Source organism: Delphinapterus leucas, chromosome 3 (assembly GCF_059928025.1).
Source record: "Delphinapterus leucas isolate spDelLeu-1000000601 "Yukka" chromosome 3, BTC_Dleu_Yukka2, whole genome shotgun sequence".
In the NCBI taxonomy this organism is placed as follows: domain Eukaryota; kingdom Metazoa; phylum Chordata; class Mammalia; order Artiodactyla; family Monodontidae; genus Delphinapterus; species Delphinapterus leucas.
This window is the reverse complement of record NC_143131.1, coordinates 120999221-121024123: the sequence shown is the minus strand read 5'-3', so window position 1 is coordinate 121024123 and position 24903 is coordinate 120999221. Positions and strand designations below refer to the sequence as shown.

The following is a 24903-nucleotide window of genomic DNA, read 5'->3' as shown; positions in this document are numbered from 1 at the left end:
GTGGGATTACATAATGCCTAATGCTACAATACCTGTTTTACATAGTGATAATGCCAGAGATGAGAGGCTGGAATATGCTCTTTTTTATTTAATGATCTACCTTGAACTTTTTTCCTGCCATGAGCTTTCCACAGCATCATTTTTTAAGGGCCACATCAACTAGGCGGTTCTCACTCACACATGGTAACCATACATAATTAAGATAAGAACCACATTACACCTTACAGTCTGTGTGACAACAGGAATCCCTGTGGATAAACATGTCGTCTGCCAAAACAAACAGGTGTGTCCAGAGCGCCCAGGATCTGCAGAGGCAACCTGAGAAAAGACACATGCTGCAGCTTTGATGGCTCCCAGAGAGGTATTATATAAAGCTCTGAACAGTATGGATTCCCAGTTATTTTTCAGCAAGGAAGACACACATGTTAAGTACATGAGCTGAATTCTCAACCTCTCCCTGGGCCTGTCTGGGAGAGGGTCCAGGATGAATTAACTGAACTAAAAGAATTAATCAGAGCGATAATCCCAGCTGCCAGTTAACAAGATCCATGTAAAATAAAGCCCAAGAATCCATTCCCACCCCACCAAGGCTGCACAACTCGTCCCAGGCTGCTGAAGTGCTGGCACTCCAGCATCAAATGGACTCCCTCTGGGGCCAGGGAGGCTTTGCATTACCCTCACATATGGGCCTCTCCTTTGGACTCTGCAGGCTCCAGAGGGGGAATATTTTCTTAGTCAAACATAAAGTAAGACTATAGCCTGATGATAATCATCGTAATCTGAGCTAACATTTATTAGGTGCTTGAGTATGTTCTAGGCCCACTGTCAAGTACTTTACATGCACTGGCTCACTTAATCACGGTAATTCCCCTCCAAGGAAGCTATTATTAGTGATTGATTTTACAGATGAACAAATGGAGGTTCAGAAATGAAAAGTAATGGACTCAGGCTTCCCTGGTGGCGCAGTGGTTTAGAGTCTGCCTGCCGATGCAGGGGACACGGGTTCGTGCCCGGCCGCGGAGCGGCTGGGCCCGTGAGCCATGGCCGCTGAGCCTGCACGTCCGGAGCCTGTGCTCCACAGCGGGAGAGGCTACAACAGTGAGAGGCCCGCATACCGAAAAAAAAAAAAAAAAAAAAAGATTAAAAAAAGTAATGGACTCTAGGTCTCAGAGACGGTGGGTGATAGAGATGGCATTGAAAATGAGCATTGAAACTACAGAGCCCCTGCTTGCAACCACCACCAGACTGCCCCAAACCCCAACAGAGTCTAAGAGACATTCCGCTAATGACAGAAGACAAGCAACCTTGACAATCCCTCCCTCCCTCAAGCTAGTGCTTCTCTAACTTTAGCTGGCATCAGCATCACCAGGGTGCTTTTAAAATTACAGAGGCCTGAGCTCCAGGCATGACCTGATTCAGAATGTACTGGGGAGGAGACCAGGCATCTGTATCTTTCAACAAGCTCCTTACATGATTCTAATGCACAACCAAGTCTAAAAACCACACTTCCAAGAAACATATTTTAACACCTTGGGACAGGTATACTTTGGAGATATTTTGGGTTTGGTTCCAGACCACTGCAATAAAGCAAATATTGCAATAAGGCAAGTCACATGAATTTTTGGGTTTCCCAGCGCATATAAAAGTTACGTTCACCCTACACTGTTTTCTATTAAGTATGTAATAGCACTATGTCTAAAACAACAATATACACACTTTAATTACAAAAAACTTTATTGCCAGAAAAAGCTAACCATCATCTGACATCGCAGTGTTGCCACAAACCTTCAATTTGTGGAAAGCGCAGTATCTGCGAAGTGCAATAAAGCAAAGTGCAATAAAAAGAGGTATGCCTGTGTTAAGCACTAAAAATTCGGGACAAAATAAGTGATACGTGTCGCCCTGCAACCTTTTGGAAGAAATCTTAAAAAGTACAAGACCTGGGTGCTTGGTTCCCTCTAATCCTCCGGCTCTACCTTCTGCAGTTGCCTGGAAAAAGTATAGCTTTCACCTAGACATACCAGTCCAATCTGCTGCATGATGTATCTGCGTGTTAACTTGGAGATTAAACAGTAATCTCCTTCGCTACCATTCATCTGGCAGCACAGTTGAAAAACCTCCTTCCATCTGTTCTAAAGTGATCACAAACGAGAGTGACTGCCTTGGCCCAGCATATTAAGTGACTGTTGAATGCACACTGCTTGCTGCAGAGCTGGGGTGACATGGGGGGGGGTGTCATCGTGTGGCTGCTGCTTGCCACCACACGTATTGAGGAACCCATTCAATATGGTTCAACTGCCTCCGTGGCAACGCTGGACTCTGGGACAGATGGTTTTTTATTGCTTCCTTAACTCAGTCTAGCAAGGTTTTCACTTCGGCAGCTCAAGAAGTGACAACATGGCATGGGGAAGGGGCATGACTTGGGTACAAATCCCTTCTCTGCCGTTCGCCAGCTGTGTGACTGCTTAACCCTTCGAGCCCTGGTTTACTTGTTTGTAAAATGTGGATGATGAGAACCTACCTCATGGGGTGATTACCAATTATAAGGATGAGATGAGATAACACTGGGAAAAGGAAAAAGCCATCTGGAGAAGACTCCACTACCACTCTCAGATTAAAGTGGACGAGTCTTACAGAGGTGCCTGGGCACACAACTGGTCTACCCACACAGAATGAAAAGCTCCTTCTGGGAAATAAAACACACATCAGTGAGCATCAACTAGCATGCCAGATACTTCCATGACAATCTGAGGCCAGAGTGTTGGCAGAGATGCACTTCTAAGAGATAAGAATGGGCTCCAACTTCTGCACAGGGCAGGGGCACTGCAGCGAGGTGAAGGGGAAACGTGTGCTGGTGGGAAGCACCCAAGGGAACTACTGTGGGAGTTTTGGGCTCATCAAGCATGTCAACTAGGGGCTGAAGAGAGGGCTGACCCATGGATCACAGAACAAATATTAAACTGCAAGTATGCCAATGAGGAGGAAAAACATAACTGAACTCAAAAGGGAGTAGGCACACAGACATAATAGGAAATGAGGTTCTGAGAGTATCATATGAAGTCTGAAGGTAGAAGAGAGGTACATGGAGATATTGTGTAGGTGTACGTGTTTGTGTGTGTGTGTGTGTGTTCTCACAGGTGCAATCCCTGTAACAAGATATCTACTCTGTGGCAAGAATCTGAAGAAAGGTAAGGTCATGTGAAACCTGGAGAGGTGTCACAACGAACCCAGAGTGCACAACGTGAAATCGACAGATGAATGGCGAGTGTCCACAGTGATATAAACAGCTAATGGACAACATCTGAACCCAGTTCCAGTTGAGCAGACAAAGGAATCTTGAGTTTGTGTGTTTAGGTTAAGAAGAAGGATCTGAGCCAGTCAGAAATTTAGAGCAAGCTCTGTGGACTCCAAACTGTGGTACGTATTCCACAGGTGGACACACAACAATTCTAAGGTCAAATGTGGATGAACATTTTTTAGCTGAACAGTTTCATATTTATTTTAATGTATATTAGAGAGTAATACAGTAAGACAATAAAATTCACGTTGTAGAAATTTTACTGAGTAGGATGAGGCCGTGTAAAGAAGTGAGCTGCTTTCAAATTGATTTATATAAATATATTAAACAAACAACAGTGCAAAAGTTATGTGGTTGTAGCCCAAAGAGTGAATGAAGGCCTATGTAAATGATTCAAGTTTGGGAAGTACTGAGCTAGGTATGGAAAGAGGCCTTAATCTGAAAAACATCACTGTATGGAAATACAGCATTTTTTTCCCCCCACAAATTACCTGCAGTCTTCCCCAGCATTTTAACTCCAAAGAGTAAACTCAGTGAAGTGCTTTGATAGTCTTCTATCTTTGTCCATAGACCAAAGGGGAGGGTTTGTGTGTGAAAACAGTACACTGTGACCTGCTCATCTAACGGTGGCGAGTGGCTGCACCGCAACCTAGGAGGGGCGAGGGCTGGCAGAACCTTCCAGCTCCTGCTCCTATGGTGTCTTTCCAGGCCAGCCTGGACATTACTCTAATTTCCCAGGAAAATAAGGGTTTCTAAAATCAACTCTAAAAAGTATATGTATACACGCACCCCTGTGTGCTTTTCAATGAAAATGTTTCTGCAGAGAAAGGGAGGAAAGTTGAGCACCCCACAAATATCTGCGCATATGGAGATTCCAGCCCCATTTCCAGGGAGCGTCTCCTCGTGTTCAGAGGGAAGATGTAGTGCTTCACTGTCTTCCCGTCTCCCATCCTCCTGTCCCCTGTGTGCAGACAGGGACGGCTTGATCTGCAGCTTAGGCACGTCTGCTTTCACACATCCTTAACTTTCACCTGCTGCCTCGTGTGATAAAATTAATCTTGGGCAAGGATCTAATTGATTTTCTCCTAATCGCCATCTTCTTTCTTACATGCTCCCAGAATATGCTTTAAGACCTGATCCAGAGCTGCCTCTGTTTCCATCTAACCATAAACTCGGCACTATTTCAAGTCTTAGAGGAATTTACCAATATCGTCTGATCTGTCCTGATCTGCACTGTACATTGCTTAGTACAAAACCTTAGGTGACTGTGGCTGTCGTGGAAACATGAGAAGCATCTCACCCCACAGCTCGATGCTGTGTTTGTGGCAGATGTGGGTGAGGCCAGGCCTGTTCCAAGTGTTCTTTGTTACAGACCACAGCAAGAACGACCCCAGCCAGATACTTAAGGGGAACACAGGCTATTGTTCGATGGGAAGCCAATCCCAGTATGGGTCAAAGCCCTAAAACTCTGCATTATCTGCTGACCTAGAAATTCTTCCAGGAATTGATCATAAGGAAATAATCATGAATATGAACAGATTTAGCTATGAGGATGATTATAGTGGCTTTACTCATAAAAGCAACGTATCTGAAACAACCTCAGTGGTTGCACCAACGTGCAGCCATATTATGGGATATGACGACCTCTTTAAAAGCAGTGATCCTCCGAGGGTGGGGAAGATTTGTGTTCAGGAGTAATGATAAGGAAGGCCATTACTTCTGAACGACAAAGGGATAAAAAACATTTTCTGTAACAAAGATAGAGATGCCAATCCAGATATGGAGTCTCTTTTCTCTTCAAAGCAAAGTGGGTCATTTTTCTGATTTGCGCCTTTACTGTAACTCATAGAGATTATATATATAATATATATACAATAAATATCATATTTACATAAATATATAAAAATAAACATATAAATACATAAAAAATATAATAAGTATATAATAATAATAGCACCGCCACACCTCCCAGCATTTACTGAGAACCATTTGAAGTGCTTTATTCCTCACAACAAGCCTATAAGGAAACTGTTATCCCTGTTTTCCAGAAGAGGAGACTGAGGCCATGCAATGGCAGATAACTGGCCCACGTCACACAGCCAGAGAGCAGCCAAGGAGGACTCTCACCCAGGCGCCTGGTGCCCATAAGTGCTTTCAACCACCGCGTTCTCCTGGCTCTCTGAATGCACACATCTGAGAGCAGTTATCCTGCCGACTTACCATTACCTATTCACTTGTCTACTTCCTTTACTCAAATGTGAGCTCCTTACAGACGAGGTCACGTTTTTATACTCCTTGGTGTCTGTGTGTGATTAAACAGGAACTAATAATAGTAGCAGCAGCTCTCAATCGATGGCCCTTGCCATGTCTAGGCCTGTGCCAGCTGCCTAGCTGCATAAGTTCATTGAATCCGCACCATTTCCCTGTGAGGTAGGCCCTATTATCCCTACTTTACAGACAAGTAAACTGAGGCTGAGAGAAGGTAGGAGGCTTGCCTGAATGCTGTCGCCGGCACAGGGACCCAGGGCTGCCTGCCTTCGGGCACAGCTGGGACCCTCGACTCCCACCCTCCACCACTGGACTTCCTCATTACAAAGGCTGAAACCAGACTGGAGATTTGAGGGCCCAGTAACCCAACTGCTGCAAAGAACTCAGAAATCCAGAGGTGAGAACAAGATTCGATACAGTTGTGGTGAGAACACTCTGCCACTTGGAACAATGGAACAAGGAGGGCAATGCTCTCCTATTCATCCGTGAATTAATTCCACACATTTACTAAGCATCCACTGTGTGTCAGGCCCAGGAGAGGTGGAGGGGAAGGATGAGCAAGCCAAACAAGGTCCCTGTGCAGAGAGAGCCCCATTTCAGTGGGGCGTGTGACTCGCACAAATAAGCACTGAGTTACAACCCGAGAAAAGGAAGGGAAACTGCTTAGGGGAGCCGCTAACAAAAGATGGGCCGAATAAGCGACGCCTGAGCTTAGATCTGATCGTGCAGCTGGAGGAAAAGGGGCTCAGCTGTCTGCCCACAGGGCACTGGGAAAGAGGATCCCGGGCAGCGTGGCCCTCCCTTTCATCCTCAGCACCCCTGCTTCCTGTCCTGTCGAGGTTACTCAGCCACGGAACCTGGGAGGGTACAATGGCCGATACAGTGTCCTCAAAGACACAAAAGGCAGCAACGCACACAGAGAGGCTGGAGGTGAGCACCCCGGGCAGCTGGGAGGAGGCCTGGATGTCCCCCGGGGACCACGCTGGCCCTGAGCAGTGGCACTCACGTTTCTCTGTTGACTGCATGGCGTGGAAGAGCGTCAGGGGCCTCTCGCTGCAGGATGGGGGCTTGGAGTCACTGCTCTTCTTCCGAGACAGGTGCAGCTGGGCATTGGTGAGGGGCGCGTCAGGCACCGTGTTAAATATCTGCAGAAGAGTTTCATAAAAAGGTTACACGCTACTGTGAACTGCGGGGACGGCACAGGTCCAGACAAGCACGACCGAAAGGCTTGATGGAGTCTAAGAATCAGCAAGAAAAAGACTGAGAAAGACCACCAGGATTTGCTCAGGACTCTATTTTAGACATCTCTAGGAACTGGCATGAAACATCCTCCTTTGGAAGCGCATCCCAAGGCTCGGGAACCATTCACTTCCACTTCTCACCCCTTCTGCTATCATTTCCACAGATCTGCTTTTGGTTGTTCTCTCTCCGGGGCCAATGGAAAGCTGCTGTGCTAGATGTAAGCCACTGTCTGCGAAGAGGGCTTCAAGTTTTCTGACCACCTTTGTCCAGAACGGATGAACTAAAACGACTTTACTTTTCCTCATTGGTTCTGTTTCCCAGATCTTAACAACTGCTTCACAACTTTCTGAGGCTGTGAAACATGCATTTAAATAACCTCCCCCCAAAGAAGCCCAGAACAGGGCAGCATCTTCTAGTCCTCAACCATCCCCAGATGGAGCATCTAGTTCAGCAGCTTTGTGTTATCTTTGATGCTGAGCATTCTTTTTCTTATTTAAAAAAGGGAAAAAAGGTTGTTTCCCCCAAATCTTGATGATAGAAGTAACATACATGCTACAAACAGTTTGGAAAATGTAGAAAAGCGTCAAGAAGAAAATAGAAAAATTCTCCCAATTCCACTATTTAGAGGTAACCACTGTTAGCATTTGAGTTTTATTTTCATATGAGGTTTTTTCTTTTAAGCTTTCATTGTAAAAAAAAAAGTCTATGGTAAAAACTGAGAAGAAAATTACATAAAAATCATGACAATGCTCATCTTTTTTCCTACAGATCCAAGTACGACAGAATTATTATAATAGCTACCACTTACATGGCACTTACCATGATTACAGTCACTGCCATGCAAGGTCGGCTCCCTAGGGACCAGTCACTGCGTGTATTTTCCATGTAGCTCACTCAGTTCTGAGTGACCTTGAACTTCAAGTACTGTCCTCACCATTTATAATGAAGGACTGAGGCAGAGAGGTTAAGCTGCCACAATTATAGATACACTTACAGATGATAACATAGAAACCTGTGCCCCTAGATTTTCTCAATTCCTTTTAAGATGCATATAATAACAACAACACTAATTCATTCAATCTAGAAAGTTCTTTTCAGCATGTCCTTTATACCAGGCACTCTGGGTACAACAGTGCTTGAGGCCAACACGTCTCCTGTGGTTAGAGAATTTGCATCTAGTAGCTGTGATTTACTGAGTATCTACCACATTAAGTGCTTTGTATAAGTTATCTCATTTAATGTTAAAGCACACTTCTCCATAATTGGAATTCTATTCTTTATACAGTTTTGTATCCTATACGTTTTCTCTAACATTATATTGTAACATTTCCCCCTTCATGAAGAAAATCTTCACACCTGATTCTTCCTGGTTGTATAACACACCCACTGTATTAAGATATCAATATTCATTGATCCACTCATTATCATCTCTTACTCTCTGGAGCTGGCCTCCTTCTGGATTTTCTCTTTCCCAACAATCACGAGTAATGAGAGCACAATGGTGGCACCTCCACTCCCCTCACCTATGGGTGGCCCTAGACACATCAGAGTCTTTCTCATGGCTTTCTCTCCTTTGTGCGTGCATTTAAAAGCAGAACTCAGAAGCTGAAACATAGGAAGCAAAGTCATAAGAATGATAAGAATTTCAGCCAAAACAGCTGCTCTCCATGAGTTGGCAGGTCCTTGGGCTCCAATGATGCCAGCCAGCTGGTTCAGTCAGTCTTGCTCCCAAACACAGCTGTCTGAAAACAGTATTATCATATTTTCCCTAGGGGACTGAATTTTCAACAAAATAAATTGAATCACTACATAGCTGAGTTCAACTGGGGAGAGGATGTAAGGAGAGAAGGGGACCTAAAACAAAAACAACAAAAACCTCCTGGCTGGGCTTCCCAGGTGGTGTAGTGGTTGAGAGTCCGCCTGCCGATGCAGGGGACACGGGTTCGTGCCCCGGTCCAGGAGGATCCCACATGCCGCGGAGTGGCTGGGGCCGTGAGCCATGGCCGCTGAGCCTGCACGTCCGGAGCCTGTGCTCCATAACGGGAAAGGCCATAACAGTGAGAGGCCCGCATACAACAAAAAAAACAAAAAAAACCTTTTGGCTTCCAGAGGAGTTGGAACCCCTAAAAATAAGTACCAGTGTTACACATGTCACCAGGCTCCTTCTGAGCATCTTCAAGGGAAGAAAAGAGAAATGATGGTTGTTGACCTCAAGGACCACTAAGCTTCTTAGAAGTTCTCTCCCCCTTTGTTCTGTCCTCCAACAATGCTGAGCCAAGGCTGCTCCTAAGTGACACCCCGTGCACCATTACCACTGGCACTTGCTCTTATATAGGAGTGTTTGCCCCTGCCAGCCACTGTGCAAGGTACTTTACATGACTTATCTCTAAGTCAAAGGTACTAAGCAGGATGACCATTCCGCAAGGAGAGACTTCCTAATGCCACATGGCTTAGCAGGAGAGGGGCTGGGATGGGACCTTAGGGCTGTAGTTTCTAACATCTCCACTATCCACCTCTGAAGCAGTCCTCAGCATTCAGCTCATCTTCTCCAGCTCATCTACACTACAGAAGCCAGTGCCCAAACCCGCAAGTACAGATTTCAACACATAATGATATCCCTTAGCACCCTTCTGCCTCTGGCCTTAAGTACAGCATGTTCGGCAATCTGAGCTAAAAAACATCTGAAAATGAATTCAGACACACTGATAGGTCCCCACCTCCTTATGTCTGGCCTCCAAATTTTCTCTTTTCCTTTTTTTTTTTCTTTTTCGTTTCTTTTCTCTTATTTTTTTAATACTTTTTATTGGAGTATAGTTTCTTTACAATGTTGTGTCAGTTTGTCTCTTTTCCTAAAGAGCTACTGAGAATGAGATCCTCACTCAACACAATGTGAAGAAAGATAATGCATATGCATTTTCATTTCAACTGTCACCAGAAATGTGAGCATTTCTTCTTTCCTAAAAACTGTAGTAGATGCTGGAGAAACAAAGAAGAGTGAGTCGTTGAGGAAGGACCACGGATTTAGACAGATGCGTGGAAAATTGCTTTCAAAACAGTGTTTATACACGGGCAAACGGGAGGAGACACGGGAACACATGAGAATTACATTCTGCTCATTGGCTGTTTTCTCTAAAAGGAAAGCTACTGGAGCATACTAGGATCAGTTCTAGGAGATGGAGACTTTCACCATGGGCCAGAGCTATAGTCCTGAAGGCCAGCTCTCTGGGTCTCAGTGTGAGCCAGGCCCAGGCTTTTGAAGAACTCCGAAGGGCTATTCTTGAGATCAAATGCACTAATGTGCAAGTGGGGCCTGTTGCGAAATGTGGAGCGCCAGACACGGGACTGTCACCACTATTATTACACATGGTTTTCCCAGGCACAAGGGCACCTCTACAAATCAGACCAAGTCAGAACAGAAGACACAGACTTTCACTAAGGAGTCTGGGCAATCATTCCCCAAATTACTTTTGTTCCTTTAACTCTGAAACTTGAATACATGCAAGTTGTTAAAAGGCTGCTCACTGCCTGGCCACCTTCTCAGCCAGGCCAAAAGATGTGTCTGTGAAAAAAGCTTGAGTTGAATTCTGATGAGAATCCAAATGCTTCACAGTTTTGCTGGTTGTTCCAATCCTATTTTGTTTGGAAGGGATGACTTCAAGAGAATCCCATGAAATTCCCTTCATTCTGTTGAGAAGAATCACTGTACAAACGCCTCTGCTGAACGATGGAAGCATGAGCTCATGTAATCTCTGAGCAATGGATTTATGGAGCTCTACCATGTGTCTGGAATAATCTCATTTCACAGAGGCTTTCCAACTTAACACAAAAGGGGGGGATTTATTCTGTGCCCCAAGTGCCCCATTAATTCTGTTCAAACTTACAAACGAATTCTGACTTAGTCAGGAATGCCTTAGAAATAAAAGTTACAAAGAAGGCTGTAAGCCTTCTGGAAGCTACCGGGGAGTAAGATTGTAAAATAAAATAAAAATATGATTCTGGGGCTTCCCTGGTGGCGCAGTGGTTGAGAGTCCGCCTGCCGATGCAGGGAACAGGGGTTCGTGCCCCGGTCCGGGAAGATCCCACATGCCACGGAGCGGCTGGGCCCGTGAGCCATGGCCGCTGAGCCTGCACGTCCGGAGCCTGTGCTCCGCAATGGGAGAGGTCACAACAGTGAGAGGCCCGCGTACCGCAAAAAAAAAAAAAAAAAAAGATTCTGGATAACGCTCCCAAGTATCCCCAATTTCAAGCTTCCTGTAAGTGGAATTAGCAGACCTGTAAATACCAAGCTGCTGTTTCTCCTTAAGCTGTGAGGCAGAGTGGTCAGGGGTGACTTGGCCTCTGCAGTCACATAGAACTGGGCTGAGTCCTGATCCAGCTGCTCAGTGGGCAGGACCTACAGCTACACTGACTTCACCGTCAGAGACACTGGCATCACTGCCATATCACGGATGTCACCTATATGTGGAATCTAAAAAAAAAGGTACAAATGGACTTATTTATAAAACAGAAACAGAGTCACAGATGTAGAAAACAAGCCTATGGTTACCAAAGGGGAAAGGGAGGGAAGGATAAATTGGGAGATTGGGACTGACATAGACACACTACTATATATAAAATAGATAACTAATAAGAACCTACCTTATAGCACAGGGAACTCTGCTCAATACTCTGTAATGACCTATATGGGAAAAGAATCTAATATATGTATAACTGATTCACTTTGCTGTACAGCAGAAACTAACACAACATTGTAAATCAACTATACTCCAATAAAAATTAATTAAAAAATAAACCTAAACACCATCCAAAAAAAAGTATATATATATATATATATATATATATACACATATATATATATATATATATATAGGAAAGGAATTTACAGTCATCATATGGGTATAAAGCAAATAGGTGTTGGAGCTATACAGACTTGGGTTCAACTCGGGCAAGAGCCTTAACCCCTCTGAGACTGTTTCCCTTGTGTAAATGGGGATCTAACACCTGTCTTGCAGGGATACTGAAAAGCTAATGCATAGTAAATGCTGAGCACAGAACCTGACAGAGTGGGCTGGAGGTAGTGGTGGTATAAGTGACAATAAAAATATCCAAAGTTTATTGAGTGTTTATCATGCTATTATCTACATGGATTATCTCAGGATTTTACTCTACTATTATTCTTGTCATCTTGTAGGTGAGGAAACTGAGACTCATCGAGACTAACAGATTTGTTCAAGGTCACATAAATGAGTACAGCTGGACTGGGACTTAAGACAGCTTAGCTGGACTGTCTGGGTCTTAACCACCTGTGGCCTTTATACGTGTCAGTAATTTGAGAGACAGAGGACAAAATGCAAAGATCATAAGTTCTGGAGTCTGATGGATCTGATTTTAGTCACTCACTAGCTCTGTGACTTTGAGCAAGTTATATAACTCTGACCTTTAGCTGTCACATCTGTAAAAACTCCCGGGACTGAGGCGAGGACTGAAGCACCTAACACTGTTTGACACTCAGTGTTCAAAAGACATGATTGCATTAATAAAAAAGCATAAGAAGGGAAATAACTGGAGACTCAACAATGAATTATCTGCAGTCAGGACATGAAGATTTAATTTATAAGTGCAAATTTAATTACTGCTCTTTGTATAACATCGATCTCAACTGCTTACAACATTAGAAGTTGCTGTTCTTTTCCCGTTGCCTTGTCTACAAAATTCAAATTTCACTGGCCCCCCTCGGGCCCATCTTGACATTGGAGACCATTGACACTTGTGGAATTTATTCTTAGCCATGTCACATACACATTTTTATACCTTTTCCAATCCCATCTGTAACATGCTCCTGCAATTTACAAGGATTAGAAGCCTTCCCGTAACGCGTGTGGTATACTCTTTATTACGTGCTGTGATTTTTATGGGAGGAAAATTAGGTCATGATGAAGAGTTCCTGGTCTGTAACTGCAAAGTAGCTCTGAGACAATAAATCAATGACAGAGGCCTAGGATTACAAGGCAAAAGAGAAAGGCTTCTATAAGAGAAGAGACTAAGCATTTTCCTAAAACATAAATGTTTTTTATGTAACAAAAAATTTCAAGTAACAAAAAATAATAACAAGTTATGGGCTTGGTTAGTCTGAGGAGTATCTGCTTTGGAGGTGGAGGATCAGGCCTACGGAGCATGGCTCACACACTGCCCACTCTTTCTATCCACAGGCTGTAGAACAGGACTGCTCAGGGCACGAGAAGCCATAAACCCAGCACTTTTCTGTTGGAAAGCCAGGCAAGTCTTAGCAGGGCTCATTTAATATACCAGTTAAGAAGCCAAATTCAGAGGCTACAGACACAGAGAGGTTTTTTTTTAAGGAGAGTTGGAAGTCCGATGTCCTGCTGATATCATCAGCATTTTGGCCCAGGGAACAACAATTCGGAAAGTAGTTTGAGTAGTTTTATTAAAAGTCCCTCAAAAGGAAACAATTCCATTTAGTAACTGGCAGTATATATAGTCAACCTGGGTAATCCATGGGATGCTGTGATTTTCCTTATCTCCAGAAAGATTCTATTTCCTGTTTTCTTTGCTGACAGAGAGGAATGGATTAAAACATAACAAAACTCCACCCTTATCTGAGAACCATTAAAGGAGCTCAAACAATGATTGGTTTACCTGGGGCTTTATTGGCTGGGGGTGGGGGTGCTGCAGAGTATAGATGTTCAGATCCACAACCTTATGACACTAACGAAGAACTGTTTGCATGGCACTTGACACAGCAAATAGAAGAAAAGCCTGTGACAGAAGCATTCCAGCTGAGCATATAAGTAAATCTAGCTTATTTCTAAACCTAACATGGACAGGACCAAAAAGAATATACTCAGAAACCAATGTAAGGAAAGGTAACAACAACAATAAATCAACGAACAGATGAAAAAAGCCATGGTCATGAGGCACAAGAGTAAAGTGTGCAGGCATTCTTCTTCATCATCATTATCATCACCATCACCATCATCATCAATTTTGCATATCAACAGCCGAGTGAAATAACAAGGAAATGAAATACAACTGCCCAACACTTTGTCAGTTGCCAGAAACTGTTCAAATCAATTGCATTCTATTAATTGATGCACATTTTGTGTACAAACCCCAACACGGATACAATGGATTCCAAAGCCACCAACATCTTGGTAAAAGCAGATCAAGGCAGTCTGGTGGGCCCAAATCAACTCCAATCAAGACAACCTTGAAAGACGCTACCATTTTAACAGGAACGCAAGTTTGCTTAGGACTTGCTGCTTACACTAGCTGTTAAGCAAGGACATCCGTGGTTGCTCGCTCTTCTCCTTGATATATAAGATTAAAAGTTAACATGTATTAAAAAGGGGCAAAAAAAAGGGGGGCACTGATCTTTGGGCATTTCTAAGAATTAACAACTCAAAGATCACCACTCCTACCTCTTCCAAAGCCTACTGATGGACTGGAAAAAGGATCATGATAACTTATTTTGTAAAACATCAATAGCCATTAAAAGGAGCAATACTGATAAAAGCACATGGTGCATGGGCACATGTGCACACCCATGTCCTGCTTCATGTGCAGAAACCCTTTAGAATGCCACAGCCAAAAGAAACATCGTGGACTGTTCAAAACAATCCTACTATTACATGTTGGAACTTAACAGGAAGATGTTAAGACATACACATAATCTGAGATTTCATTTTTAACCAAATCTATGAAAAGGTGGCAGTTTGATTCTTGACAGGATTGTTTTTCCTAGACATTAAAATTTTTCAAAGTCATTGGCAAGCTAACCTTTAAAAAGAGAAATAAAAGGAAAACCTTGTAAGAAATTGCAGAATTTCTGGGCTTTTCGGTATCTTGAACAATGACAGCGTTCAGTATTTTGAAATCTTAACTAGATGCATATAAATACTGATAACTTCCACTATAACCCCAAGTATTGGGCTAATTGATGTTTTAAGGCTCACAGTGACAAGGTGTGAGCTGGGTAAAGATTCTGTGCATATAGAAATGGTAACTTAAAATAATTATTACCCTAAAGCAAACAGAGAAAGAGCCAAAGTCTTTGCCCTCTGAACTTTTAACTCTGAAATCTGACTACAGATAAAAAGAGCCAGACTCTCAAGTCTGTTCTTTAGCTTTCAGAGAATCCAAGTCGAGTCCAGGGTATGGAGCTGTTGATGGGAAATGATGCCATGAGCTACTATTTCCCTTTAGGAAGTCTGGCAAAAAAGACCCAAATAAAAGCCATTAGGATCCTACTCTACCCTGTAATAAGTAAAGGCTGTAGGTCAAAGGTTACAGTCTCTGGGCAAGACTTTTAAAATATATAGCCACAAGTTTACTACAGTGTGGTAAACTCTATGGTTTTGTTTTTATTTAGTGAGTGATTCTGATATCAGCAACCAGAGTACAACCTGGTTCACCTTCCAGGGACGTCCTTCTCAAGTGCTGATACAATCATTTTCCCTCTCTACTTGGAATCCCCTGAGAGCTCCCATTTTTCAGAAGTAAACGCCAACCTTTTCCCATAGCTTTCAAGACCCTTGACAGAGAGGCTCAATCCAATCTCTGGCATCATCTCTGACCACTTGCTAACATAACCCAAAGTTCTTTCACAACCATTTCGTTTTAATACACACGAGCTGATTGATGTTGATTAACTGATTAATGTTCCTCTGGAAGGCTGTCCCCCCATCTCCATTCTTGCTCTGCCTAGAAATTGTCTATTTATCTGTCAGAGCCAGGTACAAGCAGAATTAAATTATTTCTCCTCAGTGGTACCACACACTTTATTCATCTTACTGGATGTCACTTAGCACACTATATTATGGTTAGTTATATCCTGAGAAAACAGGAGGGCCTTGGAAAACACGGTCCTGTCTCATTTATCTTAGGTCAAGAGTAGGTGCTCAATAAATGCAGTCATTAGAGATTAACAAGAATAGATTTAATAGCTTGGGTTATGAAAGGAGTCCTAAGTTCAACCCTAGTTCTTCTCCTAACAAGCTGTTTTTTCAACTCTCTGGACTTTAGGTTCAAAATTTGTAAAAGAGAGCTAAAAATACCGACCCTACAGTGTTGCTGTGAAAAATAAATGATATGATGAATATAAGGCTGCTTAGCACAATGCCTTGGGGACAATAAGCTGTAAGTAAAAGTTAACTATTACTATCATTATTTTTAGTACTGCTAGACTATGTACATTAAAAAGACCCATTACCTTCAACTGAGTAAATAAATCAGTCTGTATTACCAACATGGAAAAAGAAGAATTATCAGGAGCCCCCATGCATAATCCATATCTTCTGGCTTTTTCCTCTCTGCCTTCACTTACGTTGGGATATATATTTTGTACAAATTGATCCAAACATTGCTCCCCTCCCCAGGGCTGTGCAGAAGGTGAAGGACCAAGTTTCTGAAGCATCACAATAGGGTAAGTACGTGGTTAGCGTACTTAATTTGACCAAATTGAATGTCTTTGAGAAACACATCACTAAGGCTCCCATGAACGAGAAACAGGTGGGATCTCTGTGACAAGAGATAATCAGCAGGGGATGTTTCTAGACAAACAGGTGCTCCCTTTTTTCTTCTTTTTGTAAACAAGCTTGTCTCCTTTTTTTGAATTTTCTTTTATTTATTTTCTTATACAAGAAGTTCTCATTAGTCATCAATTTTATACACATCAGTATATACATGTCAATCCCAATCGCCCAATTCATCACACCCCGCCCCCCGCACAGCTGCTTCCCCGCTTAGTGTCCATAGGTTTGTTCTCTACATCTGTGTCTCTATTTCTGCCCTGCAAACCGCTGCAGCTGTACCACTTTTCTAGGTTCCACATATATGCATTAATATACGATATTTGTTTTTCTCTTTCTGAATTACTTCACTCTGTATGACAGTCTCTAGATGCATCCACGTCTCTACAAATGATCCAACTTCGTTCATTTTTATGGCTGAGTAATATTTCATTGTATATATGTACCACATCTTCTTTATCCATTCATCTGTCGATAGGCATTTAGGTTGCTTCTATGACCTGGCTATTGTAAATACTGCTTCAATGAACACTGGGGTGCATGTGTCTTTTTCAATTATGGTTTTCTCTGGGTATATGCCCAGTAGTGGGATTGCTGGGTCATATGGTAATTCTATTTTTAGTTCTTTAAGGAACCTCCATACTGTTCTCCATAGTGGCTGTATCAATTTACATTCCAACCAACAGTGCAAGAGGGTTCCCTTTTCTCCACACCCTCTCCAGCATTTGTTGTTTGTAGATTTGCTAACGACGCCCATTCTAATTGGTGTGAGGTGATACCTCATCGTAGTTTTGATTTGCATTTCTCTAATAATTAGTGATGTTGAGCAGCTTTTCATGTGCTTCCTGGCCAACTGTATGTCTTCTGTGGAGAAATGTCTATTTAGGTCTTCTGCCCATTTTTGGATTGGGTTGTTTGTTTTTTTAATAGTGAGCAGCATGAGCTGTTATATATTGGTGAGATTAATCCTTTGTCCATTGATTCGTTTACAAATATTTTCTCCCATTCGGAAGGTTGTCTTTTTGTCTTGTTTATGGTTTCCTTTGCTGTGCAAAAGCTTTGAAGTTTCATTAGGTCCCATTTGTTTATTTTTGCTTTTATTTCCATTACTCTAGGAGGTGAATCAAAAAATATCTTGCTGTGATTTATATCAAAGAGTGCTCTTCCTATGTTTTCCTCTAAGAGTTTTATAGTGTCTGGTCTTACGTTTAGGTCTCTAATCCATTTTGAGTTTATTTTGGGGTATGCTGTTAGGGAGTGTTCTACTTTCATTCTTTTACACGTAGCTGTCCAGTTTTCCCAGCACCACTTAATGAAGAGACTGTTTCTTCTCCATTGTTTATTCATGCCTCCTTTGTCATAGATTAGCTGACCAAAGGTGCGTGGGTTTATCTCTGGGCTTTCTATCTTGTTCCATTGATCTATATTTCTGTTTTTGTGCCAATACCATATTGTCTTGATTACTGTAGCTTTGTAGTATAGTCTGAAGTCAGGGAGTCTGATTCCTCCAGCTCTGCTTTTTTCCCTCAAGACTGCTTTGGCTATTCAGGGTCTTTTGTGTCTCCATACACATTTTAAGTTTTTTGTTCTTGTTCTGTAAAAAAATGCCATTGGTAATTTGATAAGGATTACTTTGAATCTGTAGATTGCTATGGGTAGTATAGTCATTTTCACATTACTGATTCTTCCAATCCAAGAACATGGTATGTCTCTCCATCTGTTGGTATCATCTTTAATTTCTTTCACCAGTGTCTTGTAGTTTTCTGCATACAGGTCTTTTGTCTCCCTAGGTAGGTTTATTCCTAGGTATTTTATTCTTTTTGTTGCAATGGTAAACGGGAGTGTTTCCTTAATTTCTCTTTCAGATTTTTCATCATTAGTATATAGGAATGCAAGAGATTTCTGTGCATTAATTTTGTATCCTGCAACTTAACCAAATTCATTGATTAGCTCTAGTAGTTTTCTGGTGGCATCTTTAGGAATCTCTATGCATAATATCATATCATCTGGAAACAGTGACAGTTTTACTTCTTCTTTTCCAATTTGTATTCCTTTTATTTCTTTTTCTTCTCTGATTGCTGTGGCTAGGACTTCCAAGACTATGCTGAATAATAGTGGTGAGAGTGGACATCCTTGTCTTGTTCCTGATCTTAGAGCAAATCCTTTCAGTTTTTCCCCATTGAGAATGATGTTTGCTGTGGGTTTGTTGCATATGGCCTTTATTATATTGAAGTAGGTTCTCTCTATGCCTACTTTCTGGAGAGTTTTTATTGTAAATGGGTGTTGAATTTTGTCTAAAGCTTTTTCTGCATCTATTGAGATGATCATATGGTTTTTATTCTTCAATTTGTTAATATGGTGTATCACATTGATTGACTTGTGTATATTGAAGAATCCTTGCATCCCTGGGATAAATCCCACTTGATCATGGTGTGTGATCCTTTTCATGTGTTGTTGGATTCTGCTTGCTAGTATTTTGTTGAGGATTTTTGCATCTATATTCATCAGTGATATTGGTCTGTAATTTTCTTTTTTTGCAGGATCTTTGTCTGGTTTTGGTATCAGGGTGATGGTGGCCTCATAGAATGAGCTTGGGAGTGTTCCTTCCTCTGCAACTTTTCAGAAGAGTTTGAGAAGTACGGGTGTTAGCTCTTCTCTAAATGTTTGATAGAATTCACCTGTGAAGCCATCTGCTCCTGGACAGTTGTTTGTTGGAAATTTTTAACCACAGTTTCAATTTCATTACTTGTGATTGGTCTGTTCATATTTTCTATTTCTTCCTGGTTCAGTCTTGGAAGGTTATACCTTTCTAAGAATTTGTCCATTTCTTCCAAGTTGTCCATTTTATTGGCATAGAGTTGCTTGTAGTAGTCTCTTAGGATGCTTTGTATTTCTGCTGTGTCTGTTGTAACTTCTCCTTTTTCATTTCTAATTTTATTGATTTGTGTCCTCTCCCTCTTTTTCTTGATGAGTCTGGCTAATGGTTTATCAATTTTGTTTATCTTCTCAAAGAACAAGCTTTTAGTTTTATTGATCCTTGCTATTGTTTTCTTTGTTTTTATTTCATTTATTTATGCTCTGATCTTTATGATTTCTTTCCTTCTGCTAACTTTGGCTTTTGTTCATTCTTCTTCCTCTAGTTCCTTTAGGTGTACTATTAGATTGTTTATTTGAGATTTTTCTTGTTTCTTGAGATAGGCTTGTATAGCTATAAACTTCCCTCTTAGAACTGCTTTTGCTGTATCCCGTAGGTTTTGGATCATTGCGTTTTCATTGTCATTTGTCTCTAGGTATTTTTTGATTTCCTCTTTGATTTCTTCAGTGATCTCTTGGTTATTTAGTAACATATTGTTTAGCCTCTATGTGTTTCTATTTTTTCCAGGGTTTTTCCTGTAATTGATATCTACTCTTATAGCGTTGTGGTCAGAAAAGATGCTTGATATGATTTCAATTTTCTTAAATTTACTGGGGCTTGATTTGTGACCCAAGATGTCATCTATCCTGGATAATGTTCCATGCACACTTGAGAAGAAAGTGTAATCTGCTGTTTTTGGATGGAATGTCCTATAAATATCAATTAAATCTATCTGGTCTGTTATGTCATTTAAAGCTTGTGTTTCCGTAATTATTTTCATTTTGGATGGTCTGTCCATTGGTGTAAGTGAGGTGTTAAAGTCCCCCACTATTATTGTGTTACTGTTGGTTTCCTCTTTTATAGCTGTTAGGAGTTGCCTTATGTATTGCCTTATGTATTGAGGTGCTCCTATGTTGGGTGCATATATATTTATAATTGTTATACCTTCTTCTCTGCGCTTCCTGGACTAGGGTGGCTATTTGCTTTCCCATGTTAGGGAAGTTTTTGACTATAATCTCTTCAAATATTTTCTCAGGTCATTTCTCTCTCTCTTCTGCTTCTGGGACCCCTAAAATGCGAATGTGTCTGTGTTTAATGTTGTCCCAGAGGTCTCTTTGGCTGTCTTCATTTCTTTTCATTTTTTTTTCTTTTTTCTGTTCTGCAGCAGTAAATTCCACCATTCTGTCTTCCAGGTCACTTATCCGTTTTTCTGCCTCAGTTATTCTGCTATTGATTCCTTCTAGTGTAGTTTTCATTTCAGTTATTGTATTCTTCATCTTTGTTTGTTTGTTCTTTAATTCTTCTAGGTCTTTGTTAAACATTTCTTGCATCTTCTCGATCTTTGCCTCCATTCTTTTTCCGAGGTCCTGGATCATCTTCACTATCATTATTCTGAATTCTTTTTCTGGAAGGTTGCCTATCTCCACTTCATTTAGTTGTTTTTCTGGGGTTTTATCTTGTTCATCTGGTACATAGGCCTCTGCCTTTTCACCTTGTCTGTCTTTTTGTGAATGTGTTTTTTGTTCCACAGGCTGCAGGACTGTAGTTCTTCTTGCTTCTGCTGTCTGCCCTCTGGTGGATGAGGCTGTCTAAGAGGTTTGTGCAAGTTTCCTGATGAGAGGGACTGGTGGTGGGTAGAGCTGGCTGTTGCTCTGGTAGGCAGAGCTCAGTAAAACTTTAATCTGCTTGACTGCTGATGGGTGGGGCTGGGTTCCCTCCCTGTTGGTTGTTTGGCCTGAGGCGACCCAACACTTGAGCATGCAGGCTCTTTGGTGGGGCTAACGGCGGACTCTGGGAGGGCTCACTCCAAGGAGTACTTCCCAGAACTTCTGTTGCCAGTATCCTTGTCCTCAGAGTGAGCCACAGCCACCCACTGCCTCTGCAGGAGACCCTCCAACACTAGCATGTAGGTCTGGTTCAGTCTCCCTTGGGGTCACTGCTCCTTCCCCTGGGTCCCAATGCACACACTACTTTGTGTGTGCCCTCCAAGAGTGGAGTCACTGTTTCCCCTAGTCCTGTCAGAGTCCTGTAATCAAATCCCGCTAGCCTTCAAACTCTGATTCTCTAGGAATTCCTCTTCCCGTTGCCAGACCCCCAGGTTGGGAAGCCTGATGTGGGGCTCAGAACCTTCACTCCAGTGGGTGGCCTTCTGTGGTATAAGTGTTCTCCAGTTTAAGAGTCACCCACCCAGCAGTTATGGGATTTGATTTTATTGTGATTGTACCCCTCCTACTGTCTCTTTGTGGCTTCTCCTTTGTCTTTGGATGTGGGGTTTCTTTTTTGGTGAGTTCTAGTGTCTTCCTGTTGATGATTGTTCAGCAGTTAGTTGTGACTCTGGTGTTCTCCCAAGAGGGAGTGAGAGCATGTCCTTCTACTCCGCCATCTTGGTTTAGGCTCTTCTCGCTTCTAAACAGGTGCTGTCTTGAGGGTGTGTGGATGTGCCAGGGACAACATAAAGCAGTTCAGGAGTTACCTTCATTTTTAACCCTTTGTCTGAATGTCTAGTGTTAATCCTCAGTAAACAATGAGGGAGAGGGAGGAGGGGGAGGAGAAGAAAGGGGAGGGGTGGAGAGGAAAGGCCATATGTTTTAGCCAGTTAAAACACAGAAGCCTTTTTCCTTCTCTTCAAAAAAGATGTTTTATGAGGAAAGAGAAACTGAATTTTCTCACCAGGAAAAAACTCACTCTCTTCTAAATGTCAATTTTAAAACCAAAGATGTTTTCCCAGTTTTAGACACTGATGAGTTAGCTCTCCATACTGAGACTTACAAAGGGTATGTGAGGACTGAACTTGTCACTACCACCAAATGTTGCATGCACCCTGGTTATGTAAAAAAAATGGCAGTTCTGAGGAGAAACAGAACAGAAGACCATTGACAGAACCAAGAAGATTCAGAAAATATAAACAGACCAATCACCAGTAATGAAATTGAAACTGTAATTTAAAATCTTCCAACAAACAAAAGTCCAGGACCAAATGGCTTCACAGGAGAATTCTATCAAACATTTAGAGAAGAGCTGACATCCAACCTTCTCAAAATCTTCCAAAAAATTGCAGAGGGAGGAACACTCCCAAACTCGTTCTATAAGACCACCATCACCCTGATACCAAAACCAGACAAAGATATCACAAAAAAAATTACAGACCAATATCACTGATGAATATAGATACAAAAATGCTCAACAAAATACCAGCAAACAGAATACAACAACACGTTAAAAGGATCATACACCATGGTCAAGTGGGATTTATCCCAGGGATGCAAGGATTCTTCAATATATGCAAATCAATCAATGTGATTAACCATATTAACAAGCTGAAGGAGAAAAACCATATGATCATCTAAATAGATGCAGAAAAAGCTTTTGACAAAATTCAATACCCATTTATAATAAAAACTCTCCAGAAAGTGGGCAAAGAGGGAACCTACCTCAACATAATAAAGGCCATATACGACAAACCCACAGCAAGCATCATTCTCAATGGTGAAAAACTGTAAGCATTTCCTCTAAGATCAGGAACAAGACAAGGATGTCCACTCTCACCACTATTATTCAACATAGTTTTGGAAGTCCTAGCCACGGCAGTCAGAGAAAAAAAAGAAATAAAAATTGGAAAAGGAGAAGTATAACCGTCACTGTTTGCAGATGACATGATGCTATACATAGAAAATCCTAAAGATGCCACCAGAAAACTACTAGAGCTAATCAATGAATTTGGTTAAGTTGCAGGATACAAAATTAATGCACAGAAATCTCTTGCATTCCAATACACTGAAAACGAAAGATCAGAAAGAGAAATTAAGGAAACAATCCCATTTACGACTGCAACAAAAAGAATAAAATACCTAGGAATAAATCTACCTAAGGAGGTAAAAGACCTGTCTGTGCCGAAGAAGACACAAACAGATGGAGAGATATACCATGTTCATGGATTGGAAGAATCAATATTGTGAAAACGACTCTATTACCCAAAGCAATCTACAGATTCAATGCAATCCCTATCAAATTACCAGTGGCATTTTTCACAGAACTAGAAGAAAAAAATCTTAAAATGTATATGGAGACACAAAAGACCCCAAATAGCGAAAGCTATCTTGAGAAAAAAAAAAAATGGAGCTGGAGGAATCAGACTCCCTGACTTCAGACTATACTACAATGCTACAGTAATCAAGACAATATGGTACTGGCACAAAAACAGAAAAATAGATCAATGGAACAGAATAGAAAGCCCAGAGATAAACCCACACACCTATGGTCAAGTAATCTATGATGAAGCAGGCAAGAATATATAATGGAGAAAAGACAGTCTCTTCAATAAGTGGTGCTGGGAAAACTGGACAGCTACGTGTAAAAGAATGAAATTAGAACATTACCTAACACCATACACGAAAATCAACTCAAAATGGATTTAAGACCTAAATGTAAGACCAGACACTATAAAACTCTTAGAGGAAAACATAGGGAAAACATTCTTTGACATAAATCACAGCAATATCTTTTTGGATCCACCTCCTAGAGAAATGGAAATAAAAACAAAAATAAACAAATGGGACCTAATGAAACTTCAAAGCTTTTGCACAGCAAAGGAAACCATAAACAAGGCAAAAAGACAACCCTCAGAATGGAAGAAAATATTTGCAAACAAAGCAACTGACAAAGGATTAATCTCCAAAATTTACAAGTAGCTCATGCAAGCTCAATATAAAAAAAATCACACAACCCAATCCAAAAATGGGCAGATGACCTAAATAGACATTTCTCCAAAGAAGACACTCAGATGGCCAAGAGGCACATGAAAAGATGCTCAACATCACTATCAGAGAAATGCAAATCAAAACTACAATGACATATCATCTCACACTGGTCAGAATGGTCATCATCAAAAAATCTACAAACAATAAATGCTGGAGAAGGTGTGGAGAAAAGGGAACCCTCTTGCACTGTTGTTGGGAATGTAAATTGATACAGACAGTATGGAGAACAGTATGGAGGTTCCTTAAAAAACTAACAACAGAACTACCATATGACTCAGTAATCCTACTACTGGGCCTTTACCCTGAGAAAACCGTAATTCAAAAAGACACATGTACCCCAATATTCACTGCAGCACTATTTACAGTACCCAGGACATGGAAGCAACCTAAATGTGCATCAACAGATGAATGGATAAAGAAGATGTGGTACATACATACAATGTAATATTATTCAGCCATCAAAAGCAATGAAATTGGGTCATTTGTGGATGGACCTAGAGTCTGTCATACAAAGTGAAGTAAGTCAGAAAGAGAAAAGCAAATATCATATATTAACGCATATATGTGGAATCTAGAACAATGGTACAGATGAACCTATTTGCAGGGCAGGAATAGAAACACAGACATAGAGAATGGACGTGTGGACACAGCGGGGAAGGGGAGGGTGGGATGAATTGGGAGATTAGGTTTGACATAAATATACTACCATGTGTAAAATAGGTAGCTAGGAACCTGCTGTATAGCGCAGGGAGCTCAGCTCGATGCTCTGTGATGACCTACATGGGTGGGATTGCAGGGGAGGCTGGGAGGGAGGTCCAAGAAGGAGGGGATATATGTATACATATAGCTGATTCACTTCGCTTGTACAGCAGAAACTAACACAACATTGTAAAGCAATTATACTCCAATAAGAAAAGGGGGGGGGATATGTTCACA

At 41.6% G+C, this 24903-nt stretch overlaps 1 protein-coding gene across 8 annotated transcripts in view; it reads right to left on the bottom strand.

Annotated features, from left to right (window-relative positions):
- The window catches only part of ARHGAP26 (Rho GTPase activating protein 26), a 484190-nt gene that overhangs the window by 78155 nt on the left and 381132 nt on the right, over positions 1-24903 (bottom strand). For all 8 annotated transcript variants that reach the window (XR_002646893.3, XM_022589981.3, XM_089909436.1 and 5 more), the window contains one exon: positions 6573-6711. Coding sequence is in view for 7 of the 8 variants with exons in the window: in XM_022589981.3 (XP_022445689.1) it covers positions 6573-6711 (139 nt within the window). In the remaining variant the exon portion in view is untranslated. The remainder of the gene's footprint in view (positions 1-6572; positions 6712-24903) is intronic.